The sequence below is a fragment of the Zonotrichia albicollis genome, chromosome 5 (genome assembly GCF_047830755.1).
Source record: "Zonotrichia albicollis isolate bZonAlb1 chromosome 5, bZonAlb1.hap1, whole genome shotgun sequence".
In the NCBI taxonomy this organism is placed as follows: Eukaryota; Metazoa; Chordata; class Aves; order Passeriformes; family Passerellidae; genus Zonotrichia; species Zonotrichia albicollis.
Window position 1 is genome coordinate 33,135,751 of NC_133823.1, and position 14,990 is coordinate 33,150,740.

Below are 14,990 nucleotides of genomic sequence, written 5' to 3' on the forward strand. Positions count from 1 at the left end.
CCTCTGATGTTTGTAACACTGAATGTGAGGGTGGGTACTTTGTCTTTCATGTGAGGGCAGAGTTTCTCTTCTGCAATAAATGCACTGAATAGTGGATTTCCTGCATGAGGAGAATTGATTAGCCATGACCTGAGGTCCCTTTTGAGTAATTCTATACATAAAGTCTTAATCTCAGAAAATTTACCTTGGAGGACTTCAGCTTCTTGGTTTGAAATGCACGTCTAAACAGTTTCTCATGTTCATTTTGCATTGCAGTCCTTATCCCTGCTAGGGTGTTTTACACTCTTCTTTTCTGTCCTAGGTCATATCAGAAATCCTAGTGGAAGTTTTGTCTTTAGAGAACATGAAGAGTGGAAATGGAAATACATCCCCAATACACTAAATTGTGGTGCCAACATGTGAATGATTTCAGGATGCTGCTCTTTCATTATTTATCATTTATGGCTAGAGATTTCAAACATCAAATACCTGAAGATTTGAATAAATTACCACTGAAGAAATTGTCTATTCTGCAGCTCCACGGCAAGTTCTTCTAGGGCAAGCATAAGTTATTGCTGCATGTCTTGTTTATTTGCAGCTTTTAACTCACACAACAGCGGTGGTTTCTTTTCCCTTCCTTCCTTTAAACTAGCTTAGTGCCTTAAAAATTCAGCACTGCCTATTAGGGCTAGGTGGCTTAAGATTATGTGAAAAAAATATTTGCTGAAAAATATGCCTTTAATTCTTTACAAAGCAGACATGAATTTGCCAGTTGTGGCCTATGACCCTTACTACAAAATCGTTCTCAGGACTCAGGAAATTAAATTGAATTTCATCTCTTGAGAGTCAATGTCTGCATTCACTTCAACCTCCAGAGGCAGACATAACTGGCAAGCTGTGGAATTCCAGATGCAACATCTCCTAAATCTTTCCTGCCAGTAGTCCTACTTTTTCTACACAATTATTATATGATCTCATAGCAATCATTTCTATACTTAGGATGGTTTTAGCTATTATGCTTTTTGCACTGAGTGGAAGAACATTAGGGCTGAATGTCTTCAGACAAAAAGGCAGCTGAATCAAAATTTCCAATATGCTTGGTAAATTTCCCAACTCTGGATGATGAACTACAAAAATAAGTGGAATTTCTGACAAGATAAATGCCCTTTGGTTTTCTGAGTACTTTAATCTTTGGATGGATTAATCTCTTGAATATAAAACCAAATTTTAAAAATTCATTTGAACTGAATAACTTCTGGGTTAGTTGCAACAATAAAAAAGTGTAAATTCTTGCATGGCTTTTTGTGATCTTTTGTGACATCCTTATAGCCTGGCAGAGGTGAAAAGGTACCAGTGATATACATCCCTTATCACCAAGACAATAGACCAAGTCTTGCACATGATAATCTTCAAAGCAAGATTAGTTTACTTAGGTATTTCAAATTGCCTGGAAACTACAGAGAGAGTAAAGTATCAATGGCATTCTCTTAAATGTAGGAACACACATTTCACAGAGTTCTGTGTGGAACTAACTCAAGTTCTTGCTAACAGTCTGGATTGCAGAATTGAACAAATTTATTGCATTTGTGTATGACAGTGGAAGATAGGCTAAAATTCAAAGTGTTTTTGACAAACTGGATAAATATTTTGGAAAAAAATGTTATATTCAACAGAGACAGTAAAATATAGAGAAATATTCAACCATAGAAATATGAATAATGGATTAGGTGATCTTGAGGGAAACAAAACTGACCAGATCTTAAATTTTATCACTAAGTGATACTGCTGTTACAACAAAAGCTTTCATTCCATATGGAAGCAGGAAAAGGAGTACACACTGTGACACCTGCATGATTATCCATCTTTTCTTATAAACAATTGCAAGATCCCAAGTAGCTTATTAGCTCCAGCTTTGGACTGCAAATGAGATACAAATCAGTTGAAGACAGTCCTGATGAAAGCAGGAGGATACATCAGCTCTGGAAATGTCCTGGAGTGCCAAAGAACAGTTCCTGGAAGTGGGCTTTACCTGTGTAAAACCTGAGGGGAATACTCTGCTTGCTCTCCCTTTGGCGGCCATGTAATACTCTGAAATCACGGCAAGGGAGGTTCAGGTTGTGCAGTAAGGAACAGTTTGCAATGGCAAGCCAAAACAGGTTGCCTGAGGAGGCTGGAGTGGTGCTATCGCTGGAGGACTGCGGAATGGGTTAGACAAACACTTGTCAAGAATGACACAAACATGTAGTTGATTGTGCCTTGGGGCAGAGCCATGGAGGAGCTGACCTTGCAAGCTTCTTCCAATCCTGTTTTTTCTTATGTAAAGAGCATCACGCTGTTTCCTCCCATTCCACCTTCATCATTCAGAGTTTTCCTGTTCTGCCTTCAAGCTTTCCCTTATCTCCAGCTACTCTCCTAAAAATAACCTTTCTACAGCCTCTTTCACTATTTTATGCATATGTAGGAAATGCCCATCAAGACAGTTCTGTGGATGGACAAGACTGATCTCATCCATGGAAAAGGACAGGACTACTTCTCACCATTCTTAGCTATGTACTGTGGTTACGGAAAGAAAATTCTGACTGCAGGATTAAGACCTAGACAATGAGAAATATTTTAGCCACCAATAGGAATAGGGACTGTAGCTGAAGTGACAGCTTTCTACATGCAGGGCAGAAAGAAAGGAAGTTAGATGTAGCTTTATTTTTCAATATTGGCTCTGGACACGTTATCATTATGAGTCTGATACACATTTTCCCACTGTTTGATCTGACAAAGCTGAAAGGGCAGTAGGCCCTAGTAAGCTTAACCCGAGCGTCCTCCTGTTTTGCTGAGAGGAGTTAGTTTGGGAAGACAAGGTAATTACACTACGTAGAGAAAAGGTGAGCTCAGACCAGAAGCCCAAACGGGTCCGACTGCAACACGCTGGGTACAAATCGACATCGCTTTGAACATCTCCTTCCCTCGGTGCTGCTACCGAAGTGGGGGATGACCTCAGCCCCCCGCGGTTCGGGGAAGGCTGGAGCCGCTCGGGTTGCGGCCGGGCGGGCTCCAGAAAGGCGGCGCTGCGGGGGGAGCCCCGGGCAGCCCAGCAGGGAGTCGCCCGCGGGCTCTCCGCGCGGTTCCCCCCGCATTTCACGTAGCGCCGAGGAGGACGGACCGGAACGGGAATTGCCAGCCCCGTCCCCGATGCGCGGCGGCGGCGGCAGAACGAGCGGCGGCAGCAGCACCGCCCGGCTCCGGCCCGCGGGCCCCGCACGGGGCTGTCGCTCCCCGCCTCGCCCGGCGGGAGAAGGGCGCGGAGGCGGCGGGAGGCGCTCCCGGGCCGGCCGGGATGAGGGGGCGCGGCGGGGCGGGCTCGGCACCGCCCGTGCCCGGCCCGGCCCGCGCACGTGGTGGGGGGGGCGCGGGCCGCCCCTCGCTGCCCGCCCCCCGGCGCGGAGGGGCGCGCTGTGCCGGCGCCAGCCCTCTTCTCCCGTTTTTTGGGTTGTGGCTTTTTTTGTTTTTGTTTTTTTTTTCGAAGTCTTGCTTAGCAAATTGCGCGTGATGAGCTCATGATGCCGCGCCCCCCCCGCCCAGGCTGGGGCAGGCAGGGGGACGTGAGGCGGGCGGGCGCGGCCAGCGGCGGGGGCTCTGCGCGGCCGGGAGGAGGGGGAGCTCTCGGTCCCACGCTGTTTACTGGACTCGGGTTGTGAGGCTTTTCTCTCCTTTTTTTTTTTTTAATATATATATGTATACTTATTTATTTATCGCCCCCGTCCCGCTGCGTGGCGGGCTGTTTGCCGCTCTGTTCGCAGGTGGATCCATGCGCTCCCCCAAGAGCGGCTCCGCCGCCGCGCAGCGCCGCGCCGGGGCGGGGGGAGCGGCCGCCAGGTTCGTCCCCGCCGCCGCCGCTGCGGGGGGCGGCCCCGCCCGGGCTCCGGGTGGGCAGGCGTGAGGCGGGCGAAGTTTCTGCGCGGCGCCGGGCCCCTCCGAGGGACTGCGGGCAGGGACGAGCCTGGCCCCGCGGTGCTGGGGGAGCTGACACCGCCGCCGCCAGCAGAGCAGCCCGGCTTTGGCCATGAAGAGGAAACAGAAGAGGTTTCTGCAAATGACGCTGCTCTTCACCGCGGCTCTGATTTTCCTGCCTGACATCGGCCTCTGGTCTCTGTACAAGGAGAAGCACCTGGTGAAGCCGCCCGAAGCCGCCGAGCCGCAGGTAGGTGCGGCGCCGCCCGGAGCGCAGCCCGGGGCAGGGCAGGGCGCAGCCGCCCTCGGGCACGGCCCCGGTCTCGCCCCTGCGGGGCCCGGCTGCGGCCCGGGGCGGCAGCGGCAGCACGTGTGTGCCTGTCCGAGCGCCGCGCCCGAGAGAAAGTTGTGAGAGCATCTGAGCCTGCCTTCCCCGGCAAGGGCGAGGGGTGAGCCGCACGGAGGCTGCCTCTGAAATTAGGAGGACGTGGGATTTTGTGCGTTGGTGAGCTGAATGTGATGCTGGGCTCTAATTTTCATCACAAGAAGCGGAGGTTTTAGTGCAACTTTTTGTTTGCCTGCCTCTCTGCAATACTTCTCGAACGGGTGTGTGGCTATAGGTCCACTGAAATTGATGAGGTCCATGTAGATGTCTTACCACCGAGATTTTTTGTTTCTTCTTCTGTTGTAAATTCGACAGAAGTGACTGGCGGATTTTTTTTTTGCTCTTCTGAATATTACTATTGTGACCTGATACTGCAACGCTGTGTTTAACTGCTTGTCAGACTGATGTCACAAAGAACTTTCAAATATTTTCAGTTTACAGTTTTCTCGATCACTGTTATTAATAAGTGCAGTTGACATAAGCTGTTTTTTGCTCGAGTTATTCTTCAGCTTGGTGGGTTTATGTATGGCTCATAAATCACAGTATGACCTGCATTAAGTGAAGTTTAGTTTTAAGGAGTTGTTGTAATGCACTTCTTTATAACCCTGCCTGTAATTTACCAAAGCTTGTGTTTGTTCTGTTGAACAGTACAATGCTCCTACACTGTAATTGTCAGTGTAATTTAAATGTAACATGAATGTTTCATAGATCATTGGTAAGAAATTACAGGATAGTATATTGCTTTAGCTTGTTTACCACTTACATAGCCTTCACATTAGAGTGTATTAGATGGCATCATATATCATTTTAGTGTATTAGTAGCCTTCATTTCAAGGGTCATCACCCATGTGTGGTCAATGGCTTCAATTGAGCAATAACATATTTGATTCTTTGTTAATAAGGGTATCCATTACAGAAGTTAGTCCTCCAAAGTGTCGTAACTTTGGTTAATGAAATATGCTGAATGTTATTAGAGGAGGAAGTTAAGGATAGCTTCTTAATTTGAAGCTTACTTTATGTTTCCATGGGTTTTAAAATGCAATAGGTGTTGGGTGCTAAAATTTAGTTGGAAGTAATTTCTGCTGAAAGAAAATTATGCATGATCATAAGTGTCTGTCATTAGTGTACAAGGTGCACTCTGCAGTCTTTGCAGCTTCTAATTTACTTTGTGACTTAGGAAATCTAAGGTATTCAATGCAAGAAATTATTTCCATGTGTGCTGCATGGCTCTTTAGAACACACATGCCTTGAAGAAATTTCTAATGTTTTCTGAAAAGGTCTTTTTGCTACCTTCCTTTTTTCTCTCCCCCTTTTTTCCCCCCTCCCTTTTCTCCCAGTCTGAATACTAATTGAACAGTAATAGGACTGTTTAATGGAAAAACAGTAAAAATGAGCAGTGAAACTTTGAACCTTACAGCTGACTCTAATGTAATTCTGTTATCACGTTAAGTATTGAAATCATGTTGGCAATGTCATTACCCAGTGAGGGTGGAAGGTTGAAGTACAGACAAGTAATGCAATTAAGTTACTTATGTCTTTTGATGTGCACTTTATAACCCAAAATATTTACAAGCAACAGGGATTGAAATACAAGTTTGAGTTCAACTCCCTGAAATATAAAGAAAATTGTAAGACATTTTGCAACTACCCCTAGAAATGAGGGTAGTTTCTTTCATACTAGGAAAGACTGTATTAGAAATAGTATCCTAGTAGAAATGTAACTTCTTTTTCCCTATTAAGTTAGTAGCAGGTGAAAGAATTTAAACACTCAGCACAGTTATTCTTTGCCCTTCAGGTATTCAATTTCTTGATACTTTGTGTGACTTAAGGCAAGTTTAGAGGTCAGTCCTACTGAAACTGCAGCAGACTTTTCTTATATATTCTAAGATTGTGTTAGGTAGCAAAGGTATGTGTGTAGAGTCAGCACATCATGCTAGTGATGTGCAGTTGGACTGTTTTGGTGTGTTCTGACCATGGCAGAGAGGCAGAGCTGTCTGTGGCTTCAATAATTTAGTTACAGCTGGAATGGTTTTGCCTTCGTGAGTAAATTGAGCGTCTAGTTGGTATTCTGACCCTGACAATAGTGTTTATAAATGTGCCATCTTGTTTTAAGAACAATTAAGTTCATGTTAGAGATCATCAGGTGGTTTTGAGGAGATGGCGTGGTGAAATGATGTTTTGACTACTTATAAATTAAGCCTTCCCATTCATTGATGAAACAAACATCCTCAGCCTTCCCTGTGAATGAGGGCTCTGTCAGCCTCTCCCAACACCTCAGCTGCTTGCCATAGCGCCACAGTGAGGGAGGGATGGCAGCCTGATGGAGCAGGTATTGATATCCTGACAGCAGTGAGCAGAGGAGCTGTTCAAAAGCAGTCCACAAGGCAAAAATAGTCTGTTTCTATCAATGGTAGAACAGTGTCCCCTGGGGACTGTGTCATTTCCCAAGCCTAGAAGAGGCACTTGCGTTCTCTGCAGCTCTCTAGAAATTCTAAACTAAGAATTCCAGCAAACTAAGTTGACTTTTTTTTGTGAAAATAGTGCTGCAATAAGTTACATAAGATTTTTTGTTGTTGTTGTTCTGCAAATTATGTTTTTGAATAGAGGAGCTCTTCTTTAGGAAAAATTGAAAAATGAGAAGATGATACAGCTGTGATTTCAGACAACATTAATGATTTTGATCATTACAAAATTGAGCTTTACATTAATTCTAAATCATAAGTAATCTCTATAAACCTTTGTTTCACAGAAACTTTTTAAAGCTATCATGTTTTCACTTGAGAACTTGATAGGCTTGATTTTTGTATTTTGGTTATTGTTATTTACTTCTGGTTTATCATATTATTTAAAGTGAAGCTTCAAGGATAAATGTAAATTTAAAGGTTCTGAGCTTTGTGGTGCAACAAGATTTCTATAAAATACATATTGACATGCATGGTAGACTCAAGGGAAAAAATATAGTTTATTTCTAGTTTAATCTTTCTAAGACTGCCTTCCTTGCTATACTGTGGGGATAAGGGAAATAGAATAGGGTATTTCTATTGCCTTTTTTAAAAAGAAGTCTTAGAAATTCCTTAAAACATTATGGTGTCCTTGAGGTTTGATTAAAATTTTTGCAGTTAGTTTAACTTTGGAGGGGGGGGAGTTTGTTTGTTTTGTCATTGGGATATTATGTATGTGATGTAAGTATCTTTTCTGATCTTTTGATAAAATTCCTAGACCAGGTGTATGGATACCAAGTTATACTGGTAAAACTTTTAACTTCAGTTTTGTTTTCTATGGAGGAAAAGCAGCAATTTAATGCAACTGGTGGGATGTAATCCTGGTTATCTCATCCCATCTAAAGTTAGTGCTACTTTGTTGGGCTACAGTAAGGCTTTAGCCTTGTCTGTTCATACATTGTCAGTATATGAAGCATAACTTTGTGTAAAAGTACCAAATTTCTTGCAGCAGTTTTCCAGTGTCTGTTATGTAGGTATTGTGATACGTTTCTTTCTGTCCCCTCTGTATGGGAGGCCAGTGTGGCTGATGACTGAAAGGAGGGCAGTCTAGTGAAGTGACCCCTAGTATATTTCAACTTCATTTCGTATTTTTTTTTCATTTGTCACATCCCTGCTTCCTGGTGTCAAACCTCCTTGCTTATAACTGAATTGAACAGCAGCATCTCTTAGTAACAGATGCTCTGTAGTACTTACAGGTGTCTTACTGGAATGCTTTATGATGTGTAAAGTAAGGAAAGAAGGTAGATTTCTGGCTTTGATTCACATATGCTCTGGTATTTTTTTTATTTTCGTGCATGCATGGTGTCCAGAACAAAGAGCAAAAGCTGTGCTATGAGGGGGGGAACATTATTCCATGGGATAGTCATGGAGCTCGCTTTCCACTGTCCTGTGGAGCCTGTGCTGGTTGGCTCCAATATTATACTTTTCTCATGGAATAGTGAGGTATGGATTTAAATGAACTCCTTAGGATGAGGAGAAATTAGTCCTTACAAATCCTAGGCCTCTCTTGTAGCTGGCAAACAGGCACAAAATTGACTTACTAAGCTCGGTGGTTATGAAAGAAGCGACTTTGTCTTCTGAATCCAAAAAGCAACTTCGGCCTGAGTTCTGTCTTGCAAACAGCCATTAGTTTCTGAAGTCTGTGAAAGAAGTGAAAATTTAAATTTACCCCAGAATGCAGTGTTTCCTGCTGTTTAGCACACAGGTTTTGATAATCATGAATTTTCCAGGACAGTTAACCCTATCAACTCACTATTGATGCCAGCAAAGTACAAAGCTTGGGTTGGTGAATTCTGTTTCTGGTGCATAAAAGCAGCATCTTGAGAACGCAAGTTTCTTTCTCCCCCCCAACCCCCCCACAGATTTTTTTCCCTTGCTTTTCTGGTTGATCTCAACAGCTGCAAAATCTTGTACAAAATATGGTTTGGTAAGGACATAAATATACACCTATTTTCTATTATTACACTCTTAGGACACTGTCAGTTACTTCTGTATTTAGTTCCACTGTCTCAAATATTTACCTTTGCTTTCACCACAAACTTATGAGGCAGGAGAATTTTGTTTCTCTTTAGCAGAGGAGTAAGTAAAGTATAGAGTGACAAACAGGCTCAAGTCTACAAAAGTAGCTGCTTGACTGCTGCTGACATTTATTTCTACTATTTTGGGAGAATACCTGTCAGACCATAGAAAATACTGATAATATGAAGCCTCAGTTTCTCTGGTCAGTTTCTCTTCATGTGCTGTTCCAAGAAAGTAATTGTTTCTCTCCTCAGAGCAGCAGCTGGACCTGTTGTGTTCAATACTCTTATTTATTTTTTTAAATTTATTAATGGTCCTGTTAATTGCTCTGCTGATTGCTGTGCTGGTGTGCCAGCTCCAAGAGTCCTTGTACCTGGCGTGACAAAACAGAGTTTAGTGCCTTAAACTGCAGAGCATTGGCAACCTGAGTTTGCCCTTTAGGTGTTTTAAGTCACACAATTAACACTTATGTAATTCAGTTCTTTTACCTAAATTGTTCATGTATCATCTCATTCCCTTGTATATATTGGAGCCTATTGATGAAAATATAATTTGAGTTCTAAAACCTTTGTTACTTTACTGCCAAAAATAGTATTGTGTCTTAAAACAGTGTGCTTCTGTTGTATTCAGTATACTAGAGGGAGCCCTCCTGTGGTTAATTTAATACCTATCAATTTTCAGGAGTGTTACTAAATAGAGTGTATCTTACAGGATAAAATAGACTGGTTTGGGTATTTAATTTTCTTTCTATTTAACTCAGCATTTTTAATGCATTTCAGCTAATTTATTGTGCATAGTCATTTTGGCTTAATCCAAATCAAAACATATGATCAAGAAACCTCAGTGCAAGACTCTTGGACTTGTAGAAAGGCTGCTGTGACAAAGGGGATTCCATGGCTGTATTGAAGCAATGGGGTGCAAAATTGCTCAGCTATGAAGGGGGATACCCAAGCTATGTTTTGTCCTCCCAGTGGGATGAGATGCTCAGTTCTTTCTTAAAGTTCCACATCTCCCTGTGTAGGCAATTTCTCATGTGTCTGGCTGTGAAGGATTGCAGTGGAACTATAGGTGGTCCTGATCAGGAGCCAGACTGCACTGTGTGTGCTGTGTGTGTAGGCAGGTGTCTGTTCACAAAGAAGAAAGAACAATTCAGCTTTTCTCTTGTTTTTAATGCTCAGACAGGTAACTTATGGTCTTTGTTTGTCAATATGCTGATGCACACATTTATAGCAATTGACTGCTGCAAAACTGTGTGTGTACTGACTGCTTTGATGGATTTGGGCCAGGAGCAGACATCTTGGCTACTTTAAATTAGTCTGGAAAAAATTAATTCAAAGATCAACAAGTTAAATGCAATGCAACTCAGGAATCCCAAACTAAAAATTCTGCCTGTATTGTAAATGTTCCTCATGGTCAAAAGACCAAATTGTGCAGACTGAAAGCAGTCCCATTCTTTTGATGTTTTTTTTTAAATGTGAAAAGGCTTCATCAGGAGATGGCAACCTCGGAACCTTAGTTGTGAGAATTCCAGTGTGTCATGTTTTAACTTTGGCAGGCAAGTAAGCACCACACCACTGTGCTCCCACTCCCATCTCAGTGGGATGGAGGAGAGTATCCAAAGGGTAAAAGTGAGAAAACTCGTGGGTTGAGGCAAAGACAGTTTAATAGCTAAAGCAAAAGCCCCACATGCAAGCAAAAAACACAGAATCAATTCACCTTTTCCTCTGGCAGGCAAGTGTTCAGCCTTCTCCAGGAAAGTTGGGCTCCATTGTGCATAACGGTTACTTGAGAAGACAAATGCCATCCTGACTCCTGTTGTCACCTCTTCCTTCAGTTTTATTGTGACTCTGATGCCATATGGTATAGCATATCCCCTTGCTTAGTTGTTTTCAGCTGTATCTTCTCCCAGCTTCCTGTTCAGCACCAGCCTCCTCACTGTCAGGGCAGTTTAAGAAGCAGGAAAACACCGATGCTGTGTAAGCCCTCCTCAGCACCAACAAAAACATCCCTGTGTTGTCAGCATGTTTCCAGCACAAATCCAAAATACAGCCCCCGACCAGCGGCTGTGAGGAAAATTAATTTTATGCCATCTGCAATCAGCATGTAATGTAAATGTGTTTTTGAGGTCAAGTTCTGTAATGATTCATTTATTTCAACCTGATTTTGATAATTGTCACATTTGGAAGGGTTTCACTGTGATATTCTTGTCTGGGTAGTCTTATTCAAGACATGTCTTCAACAGAGAAACCCTTTCCTTGTTCTTTTTTTAAGAAACACCATGGGAGAGACCTGCTTGTGATTGTTTGCTCAAGAGGTAAAGAAGAGGAAGAAATCCTTTTGCAGGGATTTAGCAGGAATTCATGCTTACTTTTCAAATTCTTTACCTTCATTTCCGTGATTTTCACACATTTTTCTGTGACATGGCTCCAAGTCTATGCAAACAGCCAGTGATCCAAGTCAGCTATTTAGTCACCAAACTAATAACAAAGAGAATTGCAGGAACAAAAATGATGAAGTGTATGTCCAGCTAACATAGAAATATCTAGGCCGCAATATCCCACTCTCTTCTGGCTGCTTGTACTCCACAGGGCCAGAGCTGTCGTTTCTGTTCAAGGTCATGTTTCACAGGGACAATGTTTCCTTATGCTGTCATTTTAAGATCTCTTGGCAGATACTGTTGAAGGAAATTCCTATTATATCTTTCTCTGGTTGAATCCTATTTATTGAACACCTCTGCCCTTAGGAAGCAATCACTAGCTGAAATATGAGGCTTTCTTGTCACATGTGGATTTAACAGATAACTACAGCATCCATTTCCACACCAGCACCTCCAGCTGTTGGTTACCTTCCCCTGCCCAAAATTTTCAGCCAAATCCCTGATGACAGTACACAATGGTATTTGACAGATGCTTCATTGGATCATCTGAAACCACCTCAGAACAGGATAAGTCTGACTGCCAGACTTTTCTCTGAAGAAGCTGAAGAATATTTTTCTCTTGTCTTCAGAGACATGTGAACACTCACCCCTATGAGAGCTGTAGCAACAAGGAGTTTGGAGATGGGTGCCTCTGGCAGTGCCATGAATGTGCAGTGCCATGAAACTTGTCATGTTTGTTTCAACTGAGAGATACCACATCTAGTGCAGTTTCCTGTGGATTGACAGTTGTTTGTTTTTTTGTTTGTTTCTTTGTAATGTGAAATTTGCAGTGCTAATTGGATATAGTAGACTAGCAAATCTGGCCGGTATGACTTAAATGTTTCATTGATCAGTGATAAACCATTAATTCTGTGCTTAAGAAGCAGTGGCAATTGAACAGTTTTCTTCTTTGCTACACAGTGGTTTATGACAGCATGTGATACTGCTAAGAGATTTAGCTAGGCAGTGTAATTATCTAAACTAAAATTTTGTCAGGACACCAGTATGAGTACAAGGTGCTTTAGAAATTGGATTGCTCACTGAAGTGTGTAAGTGTAGATTTATCAGACTAACTTAAGGAGCTCATTTGCCTAAAGAAGCACAATTTTTCATACTTGTATTTAGAATAACAGATGTGTTTATTTAGAAAATTTTAGCCTGTGTACTTATTTTTGCTCGCTGTAAATAGTTTTCTATCAGTTGAGTACTAGGAGAAGGCAGGCAAACATTTAGGACAAGTAAGAATATCTCATAGCAGTCTATGACAAGTTCCATTTATAGATGAAGATGGGAAAGAGGAAGGAAAGACTCCTTGTGTCTCTGTTCAGAGCCAATGCCTGGGAAATACAGGCCCTGCAGTGTTAATGTCTTCTCTACTGTGAGATATGTATTTTATCTCATATGTTTTTTCCTCACTGTGATTGAAATCTCCCAATTTAGCATTAGATAAAACAATTTGATGTCACAGGCAGTTGATCTTTCTGTTTTGTCATCCAGTCCCTGGGCTGAAATTTGCAGTTGTAATGTAACTTTTGGGTGAAGTTTGTGTAACTTTGCTGAAACTTTTTGATTGTGTCCAAGGGAGCAAAGTCAAACAGTGCACATGGCCTAGAGGGGTTTGTGGTGTTTGCACCCACAAGAGAGAGCTCCAGCAGGTACAGGCAACTGAAATACCCTCTGTGCAGATTACCCTCATTCACCCTTGACAAAACTTCGCTGGTCCCTGGCACAGCCTGCACAGATGCAGCAGTAGTTAGCCAGACATAATTACTAGATAACTTGAGGAGAGACTATAAATTGCACCAAATCTAGTGCTGATGCCCCATCCTGTTCTCCAGTTCTGAATCATCTGTCTTGAACAGAATTCATACACCGTTTAATGCAGTAGTTGACTTTTTTAATAAGAGAGCACAGTGCCTAATGTGGTTTTTCAGCTCTTGTTTTCAACATAGCAGCACACTTCCATCTCTTTCTGCTTTTTCTCTTTTTTATTTGCTTTTTCTTGGGGGGAAGCCCTCCACATTTCAGATTATTTAATGTTTTTGATATCCCACTTAGTTCCTGGGTAAATTATTATATTGGAACGAGTTGTGTAAATTTTTTAGTTTGCTTTCTCTGTAGAGCAGTAGTTTCACATTAGCATGGAGAATGCACTTAAAAGATACATTAATGCCGTTCAACAAGCAGTATATTTATATTTTTCTCAGACTCTGATAAATGACTACATTTTGAGTTGCATTTGTTATGAGTACAAAATGAATGACAGACTTGAATGAATGCTGTTTTTACAAAATTGCTCAATATAAACTACAGTGACATTCAAATTGCTGATCAAATTTTACAATTATGACACCAGTATAAAAATGTAAATTCAGAACTTTTATGACATTGAGCAACAAATTCTCCTCTAAAGTTACAGAATCATTAAAGACACAACACAGATGAGAATAAAAAATACTTGTGATGACTTCAAAAATTAGCAGGGAAAAAAGTTAAATACAAAAGTCTCACAGTGAAATATTCCTGCAGTATATGTGACCTGTGTTTCACATCAGATTAAATCTTTTCCAGCATCCTTGGGCATCCTTGGCATAATTTCCAATAATGGTGAAGCAGTGGAAATTTCTCTAAGCACAAGGAGATGCTCCTCCATGGAGGTCATATTTTATTTTAAGTGATATTGTTTGAACTATGTTGAGAGGAGTGTGGTTTTATATTTCTATCTTCCCTAAAGTAATCCATTTCAGAAATACAAGAACAATGTAAGTGCAGCTAGAACAGATATATAAGCCTATGCTTTGCTAACATGAAAATGAAGTTGTGTTCACCTCCACCAACTGCTTATACTAATGGATTTTGAAATCTGCCATTTTTAGCAATGTAGGCAGACATGCCGTGTGATCAGAAGGGGCTTCAGAGGAGGAGGAGGACAGGAAACTTGCGGAATTCCATCAGGGAAAGCAGGAAAGCTGCAGAGGGATGGGAAATAAATTTGACTAGAAATAAGGTCCATTACCTTCTGTAATCTTCCCTCATCTTCCCTGTCGTCTTCCTCCCTCAGGAAAGTGTGCACCAAGAGCAGTAAAGATGCTGAGATGTTTAAACCCTTTTCACACAAAGTTTTGAGAGAAACCATTTGACAAAATGTTGTTATTAACGTGAGACTTTGTTTCATTTTACTTGTTGTAAAACTGAGGTGGTTTCTAAGTGCTGGAGTGCATGTGCAGACCCCACAATTGTGCAGTCACTGAAGAGAAAGGTGTTTTCTTTGAAGCAACTTCAGTATGAACATGTGAGAGACATTTTTCTTCAGATGCAGAAGACTAACAACAGATGTCTCCTTCAGAAGCAATGAAGAAAAAATGCATTTTATATTGGGAACAAGGAAATGGAGATGGCATCATGCTAAGCAGCAACCTGCTTCTGCATCTGGAATGGATGTGAATGACAAATGAACATGGGAGATTCTGCTGCTTTCAGATGAGACAATTTAGAGTAATTTTCTTCATAATTTTCTGGGGGCTGTGTTTTGGATTTGTGCTGAACACAGGGTTGATAATTTAGAGATGTTTTAGTTGTTGTTGAGCAGAGGTTGCACAGAGCCAAGGTCTTTTCTGCTGTTCATAGTGCCACGGTGGTGAGGAAGGTGGAGGGCTCGTGGGAGCTTGGGAGGAGACACAGCCAGGATGGGTGTCCCAGGATATTCCAGGCCATCTGGCGTCGTGCTCAGTATATAAAGTGGAGG

At 42.0% G+C, this 14,990-nt stretch overlaps 2 protein-coding genes across 47 annotated transcripts in view; both read left to right on the top strand.

Annotated features, from left to right (window-relative positions):
* The window catches only part of LOC102069276 (uncharacterized), a 142,881-nt gene extending 141,600 nt beyond the window's left edge, over positions 1–1,281 (top strand). For 35 of the 44 annotated variants that reach the window (XM_074541270.1, XM_074541274.1, XM_074541275.1 and 32 more), the window contains one exon: positions 302–1,269. The gene's annotated coding sequence lies outside the window, so the exon portion shown is untranslated. Of the gene's footprint in view, positions 1–301 lie in introns of all 44 variants that reach the window. The other 9 variants (XM_074541285.1, XM_074541282.1, XM_074541283.1 and 6 more) reach the window with 3 other exon arrangements.
* Positions 1,282–3,690: 2,409 nt separating this feature from the next.
* The window catches only part of GALNTL6 (polypeptide N-acetylgalactosaminyltransferase like 6), a 434,479-nt gene continuing 423,179 nt past the window's right edge, over positions 3,691–14,990 (top strand). For all 3 annotated transcript variants that reach the window (XM_005483801.4, XM_074541294.1, XM_074541295.1), the window contains exon 1: positions 3,691–4,174. In XM_005483801.4, the coding sequence (XP_005483858.2) occupies positions 4,037–4,174 (138 nt within the window). In that variant the 5' untranslated portion in view covers positions 3,691–4,036. The remainder of the gene's footprint in view (positions 4,175–14,990) is intronic.